We start from the raw sequence: 15612 nt of genomic DNA on the forward strand, positions 1-15612 counted from the left end.
GGGATCCGAATCCTCGGGCGGGAGCGCCGCCACGCTTCCCAAGCGGCGCACTATCCAGTGCGCCACTGGGCTGGCCCAAAAGATACAGATTTTCTGAATGGATATAAAAAAAATAACCTGAGTATATGTTGTCTACAAGGAACTCACTTCACCTATAAAAATACACAGATAGAAAGTGAAAGGATGAAAAGATATTCCATGCAAATGGGAACCTAATTAAAAACAGGAGTAGCTATACTTATATCAGATAAAATAGATTTTAAATAAAAAGCCATAAAAAGAGACATATAATGATAAATGGGTCAATTCAGCAAGAGGTTATAACAATTGTAAATATATATGCACTCAACACCAGAGCACTCAAACATATAAAGCAAATATTAATAGATATAAAGAGAGAGATAGACTGTAATACAATAATAGTAGGGAACCTCCACATTCCACTTTTGGTAATGGCCAAATCATCCAGATAAAAAATCAACAAAGAAACATTGGAGTTAACCTACACTCTAGTCCTAATGGACCTAAAAGATATTTACAGAACATTTCAACAACAGCTGTAGAGTTCACCTTTTTCTCATCAGCACATGAAACATTCTCCAGGATAGACAATAGGCCAAAAAGCAAGTCTTACATTTTCAAAAAAAATCAAAATTATATCAAGTATATTTTCTTCACACAATGGATTAAAACTAGTGATCAATAACAGGAGGAACTTGGAAATTTTACAAATAAATGAAAATTAAGCCACACACTCTTAAATGACCAATGGGTCAATGAAGAAATTCAGAAAGATATTTTAAAACATCTTGAAACTGAAAATGGAAAACAGCATAACAAAACCTTTGAGGTTCATCAAGAGCAGTACTAAGATGGAATTTTATAGCAATAAACACCTACATCAAAAAAGTAGAAAGACTAATAATGCATCTCAAGTAACTAGAAAAGCAAGAACAAACCAAACCCAAAATTAGTAGACAGAAAGAAATAATAAAGATCAGAGCAGAACTAAGTAGAATGGAGAGTAAAAAAGATTGTTTTTTTGAAAAGATTAACTTAATAGAAAACCCTTTAACTGAACCAATGAAGAAAAAATGAGTGAAGATTCCCCCCCTTATAAAGAGAAAGAAATAAAATCAGAAACAAAAAAGACATTACAACTGATAGCCAAGAAATATAAAGACCCCAAAAGATATATGCAATCAATTATGTTTCAATAAAAAAAGGCAAATCTGTTTTTCTCAAAAAGAAAGAAAGAAAGAAATACAAAGGATCATTAGAAATTATTATGAACAACTCAGTGACAACAGATCTAAAAACATAGAAGAAATGGATAAATTCCTGAACACATACAACTTACCAAGATTGGACCATATACAAAGGATCATTAGAAATTATTATGAACAACTCAGTGACAACAGATTTAAAAACATAGAAGAAATGGATAAATTCCTGAACACATACAACTTACCAAGATTGGACCATGAGGGCATAAAAAAACAAACAGATCAAAAATGAGAAAAGAGATTAAATCAATGATAAAAAGTCTCCCAACAAAGAGGATCCCAGGACCACACAGTTTCACTGCAAAATTCTATCAAACTTTTAAAGAAAAATTACTATCAGTTCTTTTCAAACTATTTCAGATAATCAGAGGCAGGAAATATTTCAAACTCATTCTATGAGGCCAGCACTACCTTATATCAAAACCTGACAAGAACACAACAAAACAAGAAAACTACAGGCCGATATCCCTAATGAAGATAAATGCAAAAATTCTCAACAAAATACTAGCAAACCAAATCCAGCAGCACATCAAAAAGATTCTTTACTGTGATCAAGCAGGATTTATCCCAGGGATGAAAGGATTGTTCAGTACATGCAAATAAATTAATGTGATTCACCACTTCAACAGAATGAAGGACAGAAACCATATGATTATCTCAATAGGTGCAGAAAAAGCTTTTGATAAAATTTAACATTTTCATGATAAATACTCTCAACTAGTCAGGCTTAGAGGGAACATACCTCAAAATAGTAAAGGTGATATATGACAAACACACAGCTAACATGGGAAAATTGAAAGCCTTTGTGATCTGGAAAAAGACAAAGATGCTCACTCTCACCACTTTTATTCAACACAGTAATGGAAATCCTAGCAAGAGCAATTAGGTAAGAAAGAAATAAAAGGAATACAAATTGGAAAGGAAGAAGTCACATTGTCCCTGTTTGTAGATGACATCATTTTATATTTAGAAAAACCCAAAGACTTCACCAAACTCTTAGAACTGATAAATTCAGTAAAGTTACAGGATGTGAAATTTAACATAGAAAAATCAGTATTTCTATACACTAATAATGAGTAAGATGAAAAAGAAATCAAGGTTGCAATCCCATTTACAATAGCTGCATAAATATTTAGAAATAAACTTAATTAGCGATGAAAAATCTCTACACTAAAAACTCTAAAACAATGGTGAATGAAATGTAAGAGGACACGAAATAATGAAAATATATCCTATGTTTCTGTATTGAGGAAAATAATATTGTCAAAATGCCATATATCCCAAAGCAGTCTACAAACAGTGCAATCTCTACAAAAATATCAATGACATGCTTTACAGAAATAAAAAAATAATAATAAAAAATTTTGTATGAAACCACAAATGAGCCCAAATAGCTCAATCATTCCTTAGGGGGTCAGGTGGGGGGAACAAATCTGGAGGCATCACACTATCTGACTTCAAAATATATTACATAGCTATTATAACCCAAACAGCATGGTACTAGCTTAAAAACAGACACATAGATCAATGCAACAGACAGAGAGCCCAGAAATAAACCCACACATTTATAGCCAACTTATCTGCAAATGTATTTTCTCATTCTGTAAGTTGTCTCTTTACTCTGTTGAGTGTTTCCTTTGCTGTTCAGAGCTTTTAATTTGATGTACTCCCATTTGTTTATATTTGTTTTTGTTTCCTATTCATGTGAGGTCATATCAAAAAAAAAAATCATTTCCTACACCAGTATCATGAAGCTTTTCCCTATGTTTTCTTCTAGTAGTTTAATAATTTTAGGTCTTACATTTATCTTTTGTCCATATTCAGTTGATTTTTTTATCTGGTATGAAATTAAGGTCTACTTTCATTCTTCTGCATGTGAATATCCAGTTTTGCTAACATCATTTATTAAGAGAATATCCTTTCCCCATACGTGTTTTTGGCACCTTTGAGAAAATGAGTTGGCTGTAAATGCATGGATTTATTTCTGGATTCTCTATTCTGTTACATTGGTCTATGTGTCTGTTTTTATGTCCGAACCATGCTGTTTTGGTTGCTATAGCTTTGTAGTATATTTTGAAGTCAGATAGTGTGATGTCTCCTCTACCTTTGTTCTTTTTGCTCAATATTGCTGTGGCTATTCAGGGTCCTTTGTGGTTCCACATGAATTTTAGTCTTGTTTTTTTCTGTTTCTGTGAAGAATGTCAATGGTATGTTGATAGGGATTGCATTAAATTTGGATTGCTTTGTGTAGTATGAACATTTAAACAGTATTAATTCTTCCATTTATTTGTGTATTTTAAAATTTCTTTTATCAATGTTTTAGAGTTTTCAGTGTAGAGATATTTTACTTCCTTGGTTAAATTTATTCCAAAATACTTTTTGGTAGGTATTTTAAATGGAATTGTTTTCTTGATTCATTTTTCAGATAATTTGCTGTTAGCTTTGATAGATTGTGTCCTACTGCCATCTTGCCTTAATTGTTTCTTTTTTTAAAATTCATTTGTTACTATTGTTATTATTTTATATTCTAAGATGTTGCGGAGCAGTTGGAAGGAGGAGAGAGGGCAAAGGAGAGTGGGGTGAGGGGAAAAAGGTGGAAGGAGGGGGGCATGGTTGAGACCCATGGCAGTCCCCTCATTACAGAAGAGGAGTCCAGGGGGCTTCTGGTGGCAGCTCGATGGTTGTCAGTGGGCTGGGTGTGGATGTTGAGGGGGGCTTGGCTGAGGCCCTCGGCCCCCCACTGCCCCAGCTCAGGAGTACAGGGCACTTCCCATGGCAGCTCAGTGGTCACTGCTGGGCTGGATGTGGATGTCGTGGGTGGGGGCTATCCCAGCCTCCATGGTTTCTGATGAGAAGGCAGCTATCAATCTTATTGGGGTTCCTTTGTGCATCATTTTTTCTTGTTGTTTTCAAGATTTTCTCCTTGGATTTGACTTTTAGCATTTTAAGTATGATGTGTCTGTCTGTGGGTTTCTTTGCATTTGTGCTACTTGTAGTTTGTTGAGTTTCCTGGATGTGTAGGTTACTTTTTCTGATAAATTTGGGAAGTTTTCAACTATTAACTCTTCAGACAATTTTATTTCTCCCTTCCTTTTCATCTTTCCTTTTTTTAACTCCCATTATATGTATGTTGAAGGGCTTAATGTTACCCCACACTTCTCCGAGACTCTGTTTTTCTTCATTTTTCTCTGTGTTGCTTGGCTTGCATAATCTCTATCAAGCTATCTTCAAGTTTGCTAATTCTCTATTCTGTTAGTTCATATCCACTCTTTAGACTTCTTTATTTCATGTGGTTCTTTATAAAAATTTGGTTAATAATTTTTTAGTTCTATATAATAATTTTTGTATCTTTATTGAGATTCTCCATTTGATGCAATATTACTGTCATGCCTTCCTTTACTTTAATCATGCTTTCCTTTAATCTTGAGAACATAGGTATAGTGGCTACTTAAAATTGTTTTTTGTTAAATTCAATATCTGGTCACTCTTGCAGGCAGCTTCTGTTGCCTGCTTTTTTCCTATGGTGCATGGATTATACTTTCTTGTTTCTTTTTGTGACTCATAATTTTTTGTTGGAGACTGGACATTTTAGAAAACATATTGTAGTAACTATAGGTACTGGTTTTCTCTCCCCTTTCTCTAGACATGTTATTGTTATGTACTTGTTTATTTGTTTAGTAACTGGCTGAATAATTTTAGCGAAGTCTGTTTTTTACTCTCCAAAATGTTAAACCTCTGGTGTTGCTCCTTAGGGCAGCACAGCTTAGGGTATATCCACAATCACCCTGGGACAACAGTGGTATTGGTAGTGCTATCCTTCACTAGTAGTTAATCTCCACTAATTGCAAACTGATTGCTCTATTGCTTTCAGAAATGCCCTGGGGTATAATTTTTTTCTTCAAACAAACTAATACAACTGTGGCTCCTTCAATGTAATATTTTGTGAGGCCACTGTTGATATTTGTTCTAATACCAGGAGGGTTCTATCTAGCTGTTTCATTTCCCAGTTACCTCCTGAAAACTAGCCAGCACACAATGCGAGCTATATCTTCATTAGATTCATCAATTTCTCTCTATTATTATTATCATTATTATTTTTTACCACAACCTTACTGTCCTTAAGAAAATTTTTGTAGTTAAACTTTTCCATGATCTGTTGAAAATGAATTCAGTTCCTTTGAGAAGAGATTAGGAGATATCTCTTTTAAAGCCTACTTTTTCTCCCAGGCAAAATTTCTGGGCCAGGCCTCTGAAACTGGAGGAGATGGCAACTGTAAGCTTCTGTTAGGGTGATACCCCCACTTTAGGCAGTGAAGGGAAGTATACATCCTCTCCTGGCATGAAACAATGCCTCACAAGCCAGGGAAAGAGCTACTGGGGCCCCCAAATTCTCATTGTACCACACTCAAGATTGAGTCGGGGTTGGGAAGAAGAGAAAAGCTTCCATGTTTCTAATGCACTCACTCAAGATTTAGCATCCTTAATGAATATATGATGAAACCAGTAAATATCTAACTAAATATCACTCCTGTGTTAGGTTATATAGTAAAGGTGAAGGAATTTTGAAGATATAATTACGGTCATAACCAGTCAATTTTGAGCTAATTAAAAAGGAGATTATATTGAGTGGGCTTGAATTAATAATTTGAACCCTTAAAAAATGGGAGATGTTGGAAAGATTTTCCTGCTGGTTTGAAAGAATAAAGCTGCCATGTTGTGAGAGGGTATGCGACTAGGACCTGAGGGAGGGGAGTTTCTAAGAACCAAGAGCAATCCACGGCAGACAACTAGCAAGAAAATGGGGTCTCAGACCAATTATTGCAAAAAACTGAACTTTACCAACAATGAGTGAGCTCTGAAGAGTGCTGCAACTTCAGATGACCCTGAAGCCCCAATAAATGCCTTGATTTCAGCCTAGTGAGAACCTGAGTAGAAAACCCACCTGTGTCTGGCGGGACTTCTGACCTGCTGAAACTGTGACATAATAAATAGGTGTTATTTTAAACCTCCAAGTGTTCTTGATTTCAGCCTAGTGAGAACCTGAGTAGAAAACCCACCTGTGTCTGGCCGGACTTCTGACCTGCTGAAACTGTGACATAATAAATAGGTGTTATTTTAAACCTCCAAGTGTTTGGTACTTTTTTATTCAGCAATAAAAAAATATATAGTAATGAAAGGAAAAACAGGTAAATATATAGGTTGGCAATTTTGGTCTTTTCAGTTTAGACTAACTGAAGATACAGTAAAGTTTCTTCTTACTGGGGAAAAATCATGAATTTTCTTATAGACCAGGTTTTTTATGAGTTCTCACTCAGCATCTAGGAAAACGATTATAGTTTTCTTGCATTACTTTTCTATTGCTTGTTGGGATCCATGTATGTTGTTGCATCTATTGTACCTTTTTGTTGCTGACTAGTGTTCCATGGTATGGGTGTAACATAATTTGTTTAACCATTCACTTACTGAAGGACAATTTGGTTGTTCGTAGTTTTTGTCTTTTACAAGTAGATCTGGTATGTACAATTTTGTACAAGTTTTTGTCTGGACCAAGGTTTTCACTTCTACACATGAAATCTAGTATGATTGCTGGATCATATGGTACATGTATGTTTAGTTTTCATAGACTAAATATACATTTAACTTATACTACATTTAGTTTATAATACATTCCCACCAGCAGTGTATGAAAGATTCAGTTTCTCTACATCCTTACTGGCATTTGGTATTGGGTATTGTCACTAATTTTTAATTTACGTCTTCTAAAATGTGTAGAGTGATTTTTTTATTGTGATCTTAATTTGCTTTTCTCTAATGGCTAGTGATGTTGAGCATCTTTTCGTGTGCTTGTTTGCCCTCATTTCATCCTCTTCAGTAAACTTTCTTTTCACAATCTTTTGCCCATATTCTATTTATTTTTATTGAAACGTAATTGTTTTATTTTATTTTAAAAAGTTCTTCAGTGGCTGGCTGGCACAGGGATTGAAACCCTGGACCTTGGTGTTATCAGCACCATGCTCTAGCCAACTGAGCTAACCGGTGGTCAGCCCAATTGAAACATAGTTGAGCGCACATATCTGTGTGACACTGAGTTAAATATCAATACCTCTGTGCAATATGTGATGCTCAAATCAGTTTAATTAGTATATTCAGCATTACATAATATAGTCATTTTTTGTTGCCCTTTACTAATTTCCTGCTAACTCTTCCCCATCTACTTTTCCCACCTCTGGTGGCCTCAGTTCTATTCTTTCCCTTTGAAAGTTCAGCAAATTATTGTATCTTTCTTTATTCCTTTTTAATCTTTTTGTTTATTTATTTTTTTAGCTCCCACTTATGAGTGAGGACATATGGTATTTCTTTTTCTGTGTCTGGCTTATTTCACCTAACATGCCTTTCTCTAAGTTATCCTTGTTGCTATGAATGGCAGAATTTCATTCTTTTTTCTGGCAGAGTAGTATTCCATTGTGTATCTATCCCATATTTTCCTTGTCCAGTCATCCATTGATGGACAATTAGGTTGGTTCCAACTCTTGGCTAGAGGAAATAGAGCTGTGATAAACATGGGAGTGCAGGTATTCCATTGACATGATGAGTTTTATTCCTTTGGGTATATTCCCAGCAGTGGGATTGCTAGATTGCATGGCCGTTCTATCTGTAGTTGTTTGAGGAAACTCCATACTGTTTTACATAATGGCTGCATTAATTTACAGTCCCATCAACAGTGTAGGAGGGTTCCCCTTTCTCTGCATTCTTGTCAGCATTTATTTTCTGTCTTTTTGCTAATAGCCAGTCATACTGGGGTGAGATGGTATCTCAGTGTGGTTTTTTTTTTTTGAGACCGGCCGCACCGCGCTCAGCCAGTGAGCGCACTGGCCATCCCCATATAGGATCCAAACCCGTGGTGGGAGCGCTGCTGCTCTCCCAGCGCCGCACTCTCCCGAGTGCGCCATGCCTCAGCCCCTCAGTGTGGTTTTGATTTGTATTTCCCTAATGCTGAGTGATGCTGAGCATTTTTTCATGTCTGTTGGCCATTTCTATGTCTTCCTTTGAGAAGTAACTCAATTTAAAAAATAGACAAAGGTACAAAATAGAAACTCTTAAAAACCTCTGCACATTTCCTCTCTAAACCTGTTTTTTAAAAATAAGAACAGTATCCCTATCCACTTGATTGCTTGACCAAGATGAAGACAACGTAGTATCTATAAAATGAGATAAATTTCTCCTGCTTATGAAGAGCTAGCTTTTTGATATTTTGGTGATAAGTTTATTTTAACAAAACATTTATTAAAAACCTACTATGTGCCAGACACTGAGCTAACTGCTAGTTAGCACAACATACTCATACACTCACGGAATTTGTGGACTGGTTTAAGCATTGCATTTTTCCTGCGTACATTGTCATAAAAGGAAAACCATTCCTTTTTTTTTTTTTTTTGGTCAAAGTAAGCAAATGCGAAGCATTCCTTATAAATGCCTAATGTTTCATACACTCACGGAATTTGTGGACTGGTTTAAGCATTGCATTTTTCCTGTGTACATTGTCATAAAAGGAAAACCATTCCTTTTTTTTTTTTTTTTTGGTCAAAGTAAGCAAATGCGAAGCATTCCTTATAAATGCCTAATGTATATTAATCAGATAATTTTATTATGTTTGCAGGAATCTTATATGTGGAAAATTAGTTTGTACCTACCCTTCTCGAACTCCTTTCCAAAAAGAAAACGTTTCTGTGATTTATGCTTACGTACGCAACACAATATGTATAACTATGGACTATAGATTGGAGCCAAAAGACTACAGATTGGATCCAATGAGGGTCAAGAACGGTGCTAATTGTGATATTGGGAGGGTAATTTATTTAAAATATATATATTTTTAAACTAGTTTTATTCATTGCTTTAATAAATCTTCCCATTTAAGTGTCCAAATTTAATTAATTTCCAGGGCTATGTAATCTTGAATATTTGGAGCAGAAAATGAATAAACTTAAATAGTAAGAGGGTAATGGGAATGTTTTATTCCCTTCAGAATTTCATTGTTAGGAGCAAGGAAACTCCAAGTATTTGGGGGCTGGAGTGAGGAAGGGAGAGATTTTGGAAATATATTGGAGTTTCCCATAGCATGGAAACTCACTTTTCTTTTTGGAGAAGAAAGAAGAAATCTCACTTAGTAATATATGTGTCTATGTGGTCCCATGGATAGGAGCACAACTTAGAGCAGGTTGCTTAGAATCAGATCTTCATCTCTTATTATAAATTTGACATTTTGCAGTTTACCTAGCCAGTATGAGATACTTCAACAGCATGCACAGCAGAGATAATAATAACATTTACTCTATAGGGATATTGGGAAGATTAAATGACATAGCTTAGCTCAATGCCCAGCACATAGTAAGAGCTAAATATAGTTTGGCTATTATTATTGATTGTTATCAAAATTTGTTATCACTGACATCAACTCAAATCTAGAGAAAACAGAGGAAAGAGATTTACTTCAAAATCTCATTTAGTTCCTGATCAGATATTTGTTTATAAGGAAATATAATAATATAATAAAGTGGAGGCTTTAAAGATATATACACATATTGTCTTCACTCATAAGTGGGAACTAAGAGAGAAAGAAGGAAAGAAACAAAGACCACAGTGGTGCACTGGACTTGCAGAGGCAGAGAGCAGACCTAGAGCTGAAGAATGGGGTGGAGGAAGGGAGGCCAGGAATTAATTGGGTGGGGGACATGGGAAATAATCACAATTTGGGGCATCCTTCTAGTATTGATCTGGCTGTCACATTTTGGGCACCGTGGTGATGGTCAGCTTTGTACCCCATGAATATTCATAACCAATATAAAAAGATATATGCACATAGATTTGAATTCTGACTCTACCACTTACTTGATTATTTAATATATTCAAGCATTAATATCCATAGATGTGAGATGTACATGTTAATAGCCACTTTTAGTAGTTTTATAGTTTAAATGAAGTTTACTATAGGTGAAGTGTAGGAGGAGTCTTCAAAAAGTTCATGGAAAGATTCATATTATCTTTTAATTTCATTTTTCCACAAAGTTTTTTGAAGTAGCCTCATGTAGTCTCATTAGTACTGGTTTCCTCTTCATGCCTAGGAGTCATAAATGCCATCTTGAACAAGGTCTAGGCCAGGGAGCTCACTAGATACATTAAGCCTACGGAGCAAAAACAACTAAAATATGCACCACAGCCAATAGATAGTTTGAGATTATTCAATAGGTAATTTTGTAAGAATAGACTGTTTGTTATAACATGGAATTTTTTTTATAACACATCTTCTCAGAGATAATGTGTAAAAACGAATTTTGCCAGGTGGCTTTTAATGATACTGTAAATCATATATGATAAAACATTCTTGGCAATTCTGTTTTTGTAAGTTAGTGTCCCTACATAGTGGGACTCTATTTCAATTTCAAAAGAGCCAGGCAGACAACAGATACTACATTCCAAAAAGAGTTGTTAGACAAACCATCATGGCCAATGAACAGTGAGAAAACTCAACAAATAAAAGGTTTAAAAGGGTTCGATTGTTTGAATTTAGAATAGGTGTTGTGAGGCCATTTTTTTGGACAGAGTTGTGCCGTGCCTAATATTTAAAAGGAGATCATGTTCACATACATTATCTTAAACTAAAAACAAACTCAAATGCTATTTACATTTTCTAAAATGACATTTTTAAAGAAAACGCATTATTGTACTCATCTAAAAAACCCTGCAACTTAGGAAAGTTGAGATTGTTTAAGTAATGGAGTTGGGAGTATATCCTTAGTCCTCTAATTATAACAAAGTTAAAAGAATTATATCTGGATTTTTATTATTACGGGATAACATTCCATAACAGAACGAAATATATCTTTAGTATATTTTAATAAAAATTTTTAGTTCTATTAAATATTTAGGGGACTCTAATAATACCTCATATTTTGTGAAAACAAAATATATGCCATGATTATATCAAATTGATTTTCTTTCTATGAAAAAATTTATATGTGCAATGAATATAGGGTATTCTTTTAACTGTGAGCTCAGGAATAGTTTTGTTAGGTCTCATGATATTATAATAAAAAGTAGTTCTTTGGTTATGATACTTTTATTATGGCCAATCTTATTTAATTACTATCCCCCATATCCCTGCATTGGATCTTTTAAAAAAATTATTTATCTAAAAATAGACTTTTTATTTTAGTGCAGTTTTAGGCTCACAGCAAAACTGAGTGAAAGATTCAGAGTGTTCCCATAAACTCCTTGCCCCCTATCTTCTTGTAAAACCTTCCCCAGTGTTCACAACCCACCCAGAATGTTACACTTGTTAAAACTGATGAGCCTATGCTGACACATCATCGTCACCCAAAGTCCGTAGTTTGCATTAAGGTTACCAGGAAAATCAATGAATACCTAGAGTTTAAACAACACACTTTTAAATAACACATGGGCCAAAGGAGAATGCTCAATAAAAATTTTAAGATATTTTGAACTAAATGAAAATGAAAATACAACTGATTAAAATTTGTGGAATGTAGCAGAAGCAATATTTAGAGGTAAATTTATAGCATTGAATAGTAATGGTTTTATGTTATACAATTACTAATTGTGTTGTTATTGTGGCTAGATCCTTCTGACTTGAAACCTTTTTTTTGTGTGTGTGTTTTAGATATGCTTTAATAGTGTATGTATAGACACAGGGACGATTAAGGGAGACGCCCTACAGTGTTCTCAAAAGTGCTCTGGAAATGGAGTAAGTAAGCACATGTTTCCCTGAATTACATCTCCCTTGGACATTTTTGAGTATCACTCATTAATTTATCAATATTATTTGGGTTCCTACTATATGTCAGGCCCTGTTGCATCTAGCTTCAATTTGGAGCCGAATTGAGTTAAATTCAGCAGCCATAATTAATTTAAGAGAACATTCTGAGTAGAATTAAATAGCCGATGACCTAAGAATTTTATCGCTGTATTCGGGTACTTTTTCAGATGGTGTTAAATATTCCAGTAAATACAGTAACCTTTTCACAAGGAAAGATAATTAAGCTGTAATTCCTGTGTCTGTGAATACATAAGGTCATGGAAAACTATTGTTTTCTCCATTGAAAAATGATGACCTAAGAATTTTATCGCTGTATTCGGGTACTTTTTCCGATGGTGTTAAATATTCCAGTAAATACAGTAACCTTTTCACAAGGAAAGATAATTAAGCCGTAATTCCTGTGTCTGTGAATACATAAGGTCATGGAAAACTATTGTTTTCTCCATTGAAAAACAAACCATAGACTTTATATTTTAGAGCAGCTTTATGTTTTTAGCAAAATTGAGTGGGAAGTACAGAGATTTCTCATATACCCCCTCATTCCACATTTGTGCAACCTCTTCCACCATCAACATCCCCCACCAGAGTGGTACATTTGTTACAGTGAACCTATGTGGACACCTCATTAACTCCCAAAGTCCATAGTTTATATTAAGGTTCGCTCTTAGTATTGTATATTCTAGGAGTTTGATAAACGTGTAGTGATATGCATTAACCATTGTAATATCATACCAAATATTCTCAGTGCTCTAAAAATCATCTGTACTTTGCCTTCTTATCCTTCCCTCCCCCTAGCCTCTGGCAACTACTGATTTTTTTACTGTCTCCATGCTTTTGCCTTTTTCGGAATGTCATCTTATTGGAATCATACAGTATGAAGCCTTTGCAGATTGGCCTTTTCACTTAGTAATATGCATTTAAGGTTTCTCCATGTCATTTCATGGCTTGATATCTCATTTCTTTTTAGTGCTAAATAATATTCCATTGTTTGAATGTATCACGGTTATTTATCCATTCACCTGCTGGAGAACATCTTAGTTGCTTTCAAGTTTTGAAAATTATGAATAAAGCTGTTATAAACATTTTTATGCAGGTTTTTGTGTGGACATAAAATTTCAGCCTCTTTGGGTAAATACTAACGTTTGTGATTGTTGGATCATATGATAAGAGTGTGCTTNTTCCTACTATATGTCAGGCCCTGTTGCATCTAGCTTCAATTTGGAGCCGAATTGAGTTAAATTCAGCAGCCATAATTAATTTAAGAGAACATTCTGAGTAGAATTAAATAGCTGATGACCTAAGAATTTTATCGCTGTATTCGGGTACTTTTTCCGATGGTGTTAAATATTCCAGTAAATACAGTAACCTTTTCACAAGGAAAGATAATTAAGCTGTAATTCCTGTGTCTGTGAATACATAAGGTCATGGAAAACTATTGTTTTCTCCATTGAAAAACAAACCATAGACTTTATATTTTAGAGCAGCTTTATGTTTTTAGCAAAATTGAGTGGGAAGTACAGAGATTTCTCATATACCCCCTCATTCCACATTTGTGCAACCTCTTCCACCATCAACATCCCCCACCAGAGTGGTACATTTGTTACAGTGAACCTATGTGGACACCTCATTAACTCCCAAAGTCCATAGTTTATATTAAGGTTCGCTCTTAGTATTGTATATTCTAGGAGTTTGATAAACGTGTAGTGATATGCATTAACCATTGTAATATCATACCAAATATTCTCAGTGCTCTAAAAATCATCTGTACTTTGCCTTCTTATCCTTCCCTCCCCCTAGCCTCTGGCAACTACTGATTTTTTTACTGTCTCCATGCTTTTGCCTTTTTCGGAATGTCATCTTATTGGAATCATACAGTATGAAGCCTTTGCAGATTGGCCTTTTCACTTAGTAATATGCATTTAAGGTTTCTCCATGTCATTTCATGGCTTGATATCTCATTTCTTTTTAGTGCTAAATAATATTCCATTGTTTGAATGTATCACGGTTATTTATCCATTCACCTGCTGGAGAACATCTTAGTTGCTTTCAAGTTTTGAAAATTACGAATAAAGCTGTTATAAACATTTTTATGCAGGTTTTTGTGCGGACATAAAATTTCAGCCTCTTTGGGTAAATACTAACGTTTGTGATTGTTGGATCATATGATAAGAGTGTGCTTAGTTTTGTAAGAAACTGCCAAAACGTCTTCCAATGTGGCTACACTGTTTTGCATTCCCATTGGCAATGAATGAGTTCCTTTTGCTCCACATCCTCACCAGCATTTGATGATGTCAGTGTTTTGGATTTTGGATTATATATATATTTTTGTCCTTTTTGAGACCGGCTGCACCACGCTCAGCCAGTGAGCGCTGTGAGCGCACCGGTCATCCCTATATAGGATCCGAACCCACGCGGGAGCGCTGCTGTGCACCCAGCACCGCACTCTCCCCAGTGCGCCATGGGCTCGGCCCTGGATTATATTTTTAATTTCAAATTTCATTTGTTTATTGTTAATATATAGAAAAGTGATTGACTTTTGTACATTAACCTTGTATCCGGCAACCTTGCTATAATAACTTGTTAGTTCTAAGGTGTATAGTGGTATCTCACTGTTGTTTCAATTTGCATTTCTCTGATGACATGATGTGGACCAATTTTAATATATTTATTGGTCATCTATATATCTTTTTTGGTGAGGTGTCTGTTAAGGTCTTTTGCCCATTTTTAAATCAGGTCATTTGTTTTGTTATTGTTGAATTTTAAGTGTTGTTTGTGTATTTTAGATAACAGTCCTGTATCCAATGTGTCTTTCGCAAATATTTCCTGCTTGTCTGAGGCTTATATTTTCATTCTCTTGACAGTGTTTTTTTGCAGTGGAGAAAATTTTAATTTTAGAAAGTGCAGTTTCTCAATTCATTATTTTCTTCAAAAAGTGATCTTTTCCATACTGTATTGCCTTCGCTTCTTTGTCAAAGATCAGTTGACTATATTTAGGTGAATCTATTTCTGGGCTTTCTGTTCTATTCCATTTATCTATTTGTCTATTTTTCAAATACTGCACTGTTTTGATTACTATAGACTTATAGTTAAGTCTTGAAGTTGGATAGTATCACTCCTTCAACTTTGTTCTTCTTTTGCCTATTCTGGGTCTTTTGCCTCTTCATAAAAATTTTGAAAAATCAGTTTGATTTCCACAAAATAACTTGATGGGATTATGACTGAGATTGCATTAAATCTGTAGAACAAGTTGGAAGAACTGACATCTTGATAATATTGAGTCTTCTTATTCATGAACATATAGATACAATGTATTTAGTTCTCTGATTTTTTTCATTAGAGTTTCATAAATTTCCATATATTGATCTTATACATATTTTGATAGATTTATATGTAAATATTTCAGTTTTGGGGAGTTCTAATGTAAACAGCATTGTATTTTTAATTTCAAATTCTTTTTGTTTATCATCAGTACGTAAAAAAATGATTGCAACC

At 34.7% G+C, this 15612-nt stretch overlaps 1 protein-coding gene across 1 annotated transcript in view; it reads left to right on the top strand.

Annotated features, from left to right (window-relative positions):
* The window catches only part of LOC103605734 (disintegrin and metalloproteinase domain-containing protein 32-like), a gene marked incomplete at its 5' end in the record, with an annotated part of 103962 nt that overhangs the window by 27042 nt on the left and 61308 nt on the right, over positions 1 to 15612 (top strand). Inside the window, 2 exons of the mRNA XM_008590356.1 lie at positions 9003 to 9133; positions 11965 to 12048. Coding sequence (XP_008588578.1) covers positions 9003 to 9133; positions 11965 to 12048 — 215 coding nt within the window. The remainder of the gene's footprint in view (positions 1 to 9002; positions 9134 to 11964; positions 12049 to 15612) is intronic.

This window comes from Galeopterus variegatus, unplaced genomic scaffold, assembly GCF_000696425.1.
Source record: "Galeopterus variegatus unplaced genomic scaffold, G_variegatus-3.0.2 Scaffold6034, whole genome shotgun sequence".
NCBI lineage: Eukaryota > Metazoa > Chordata > Mammalia > Dermoptera > Cynocephalidae > Galeopterus > Galeopterus variegatus.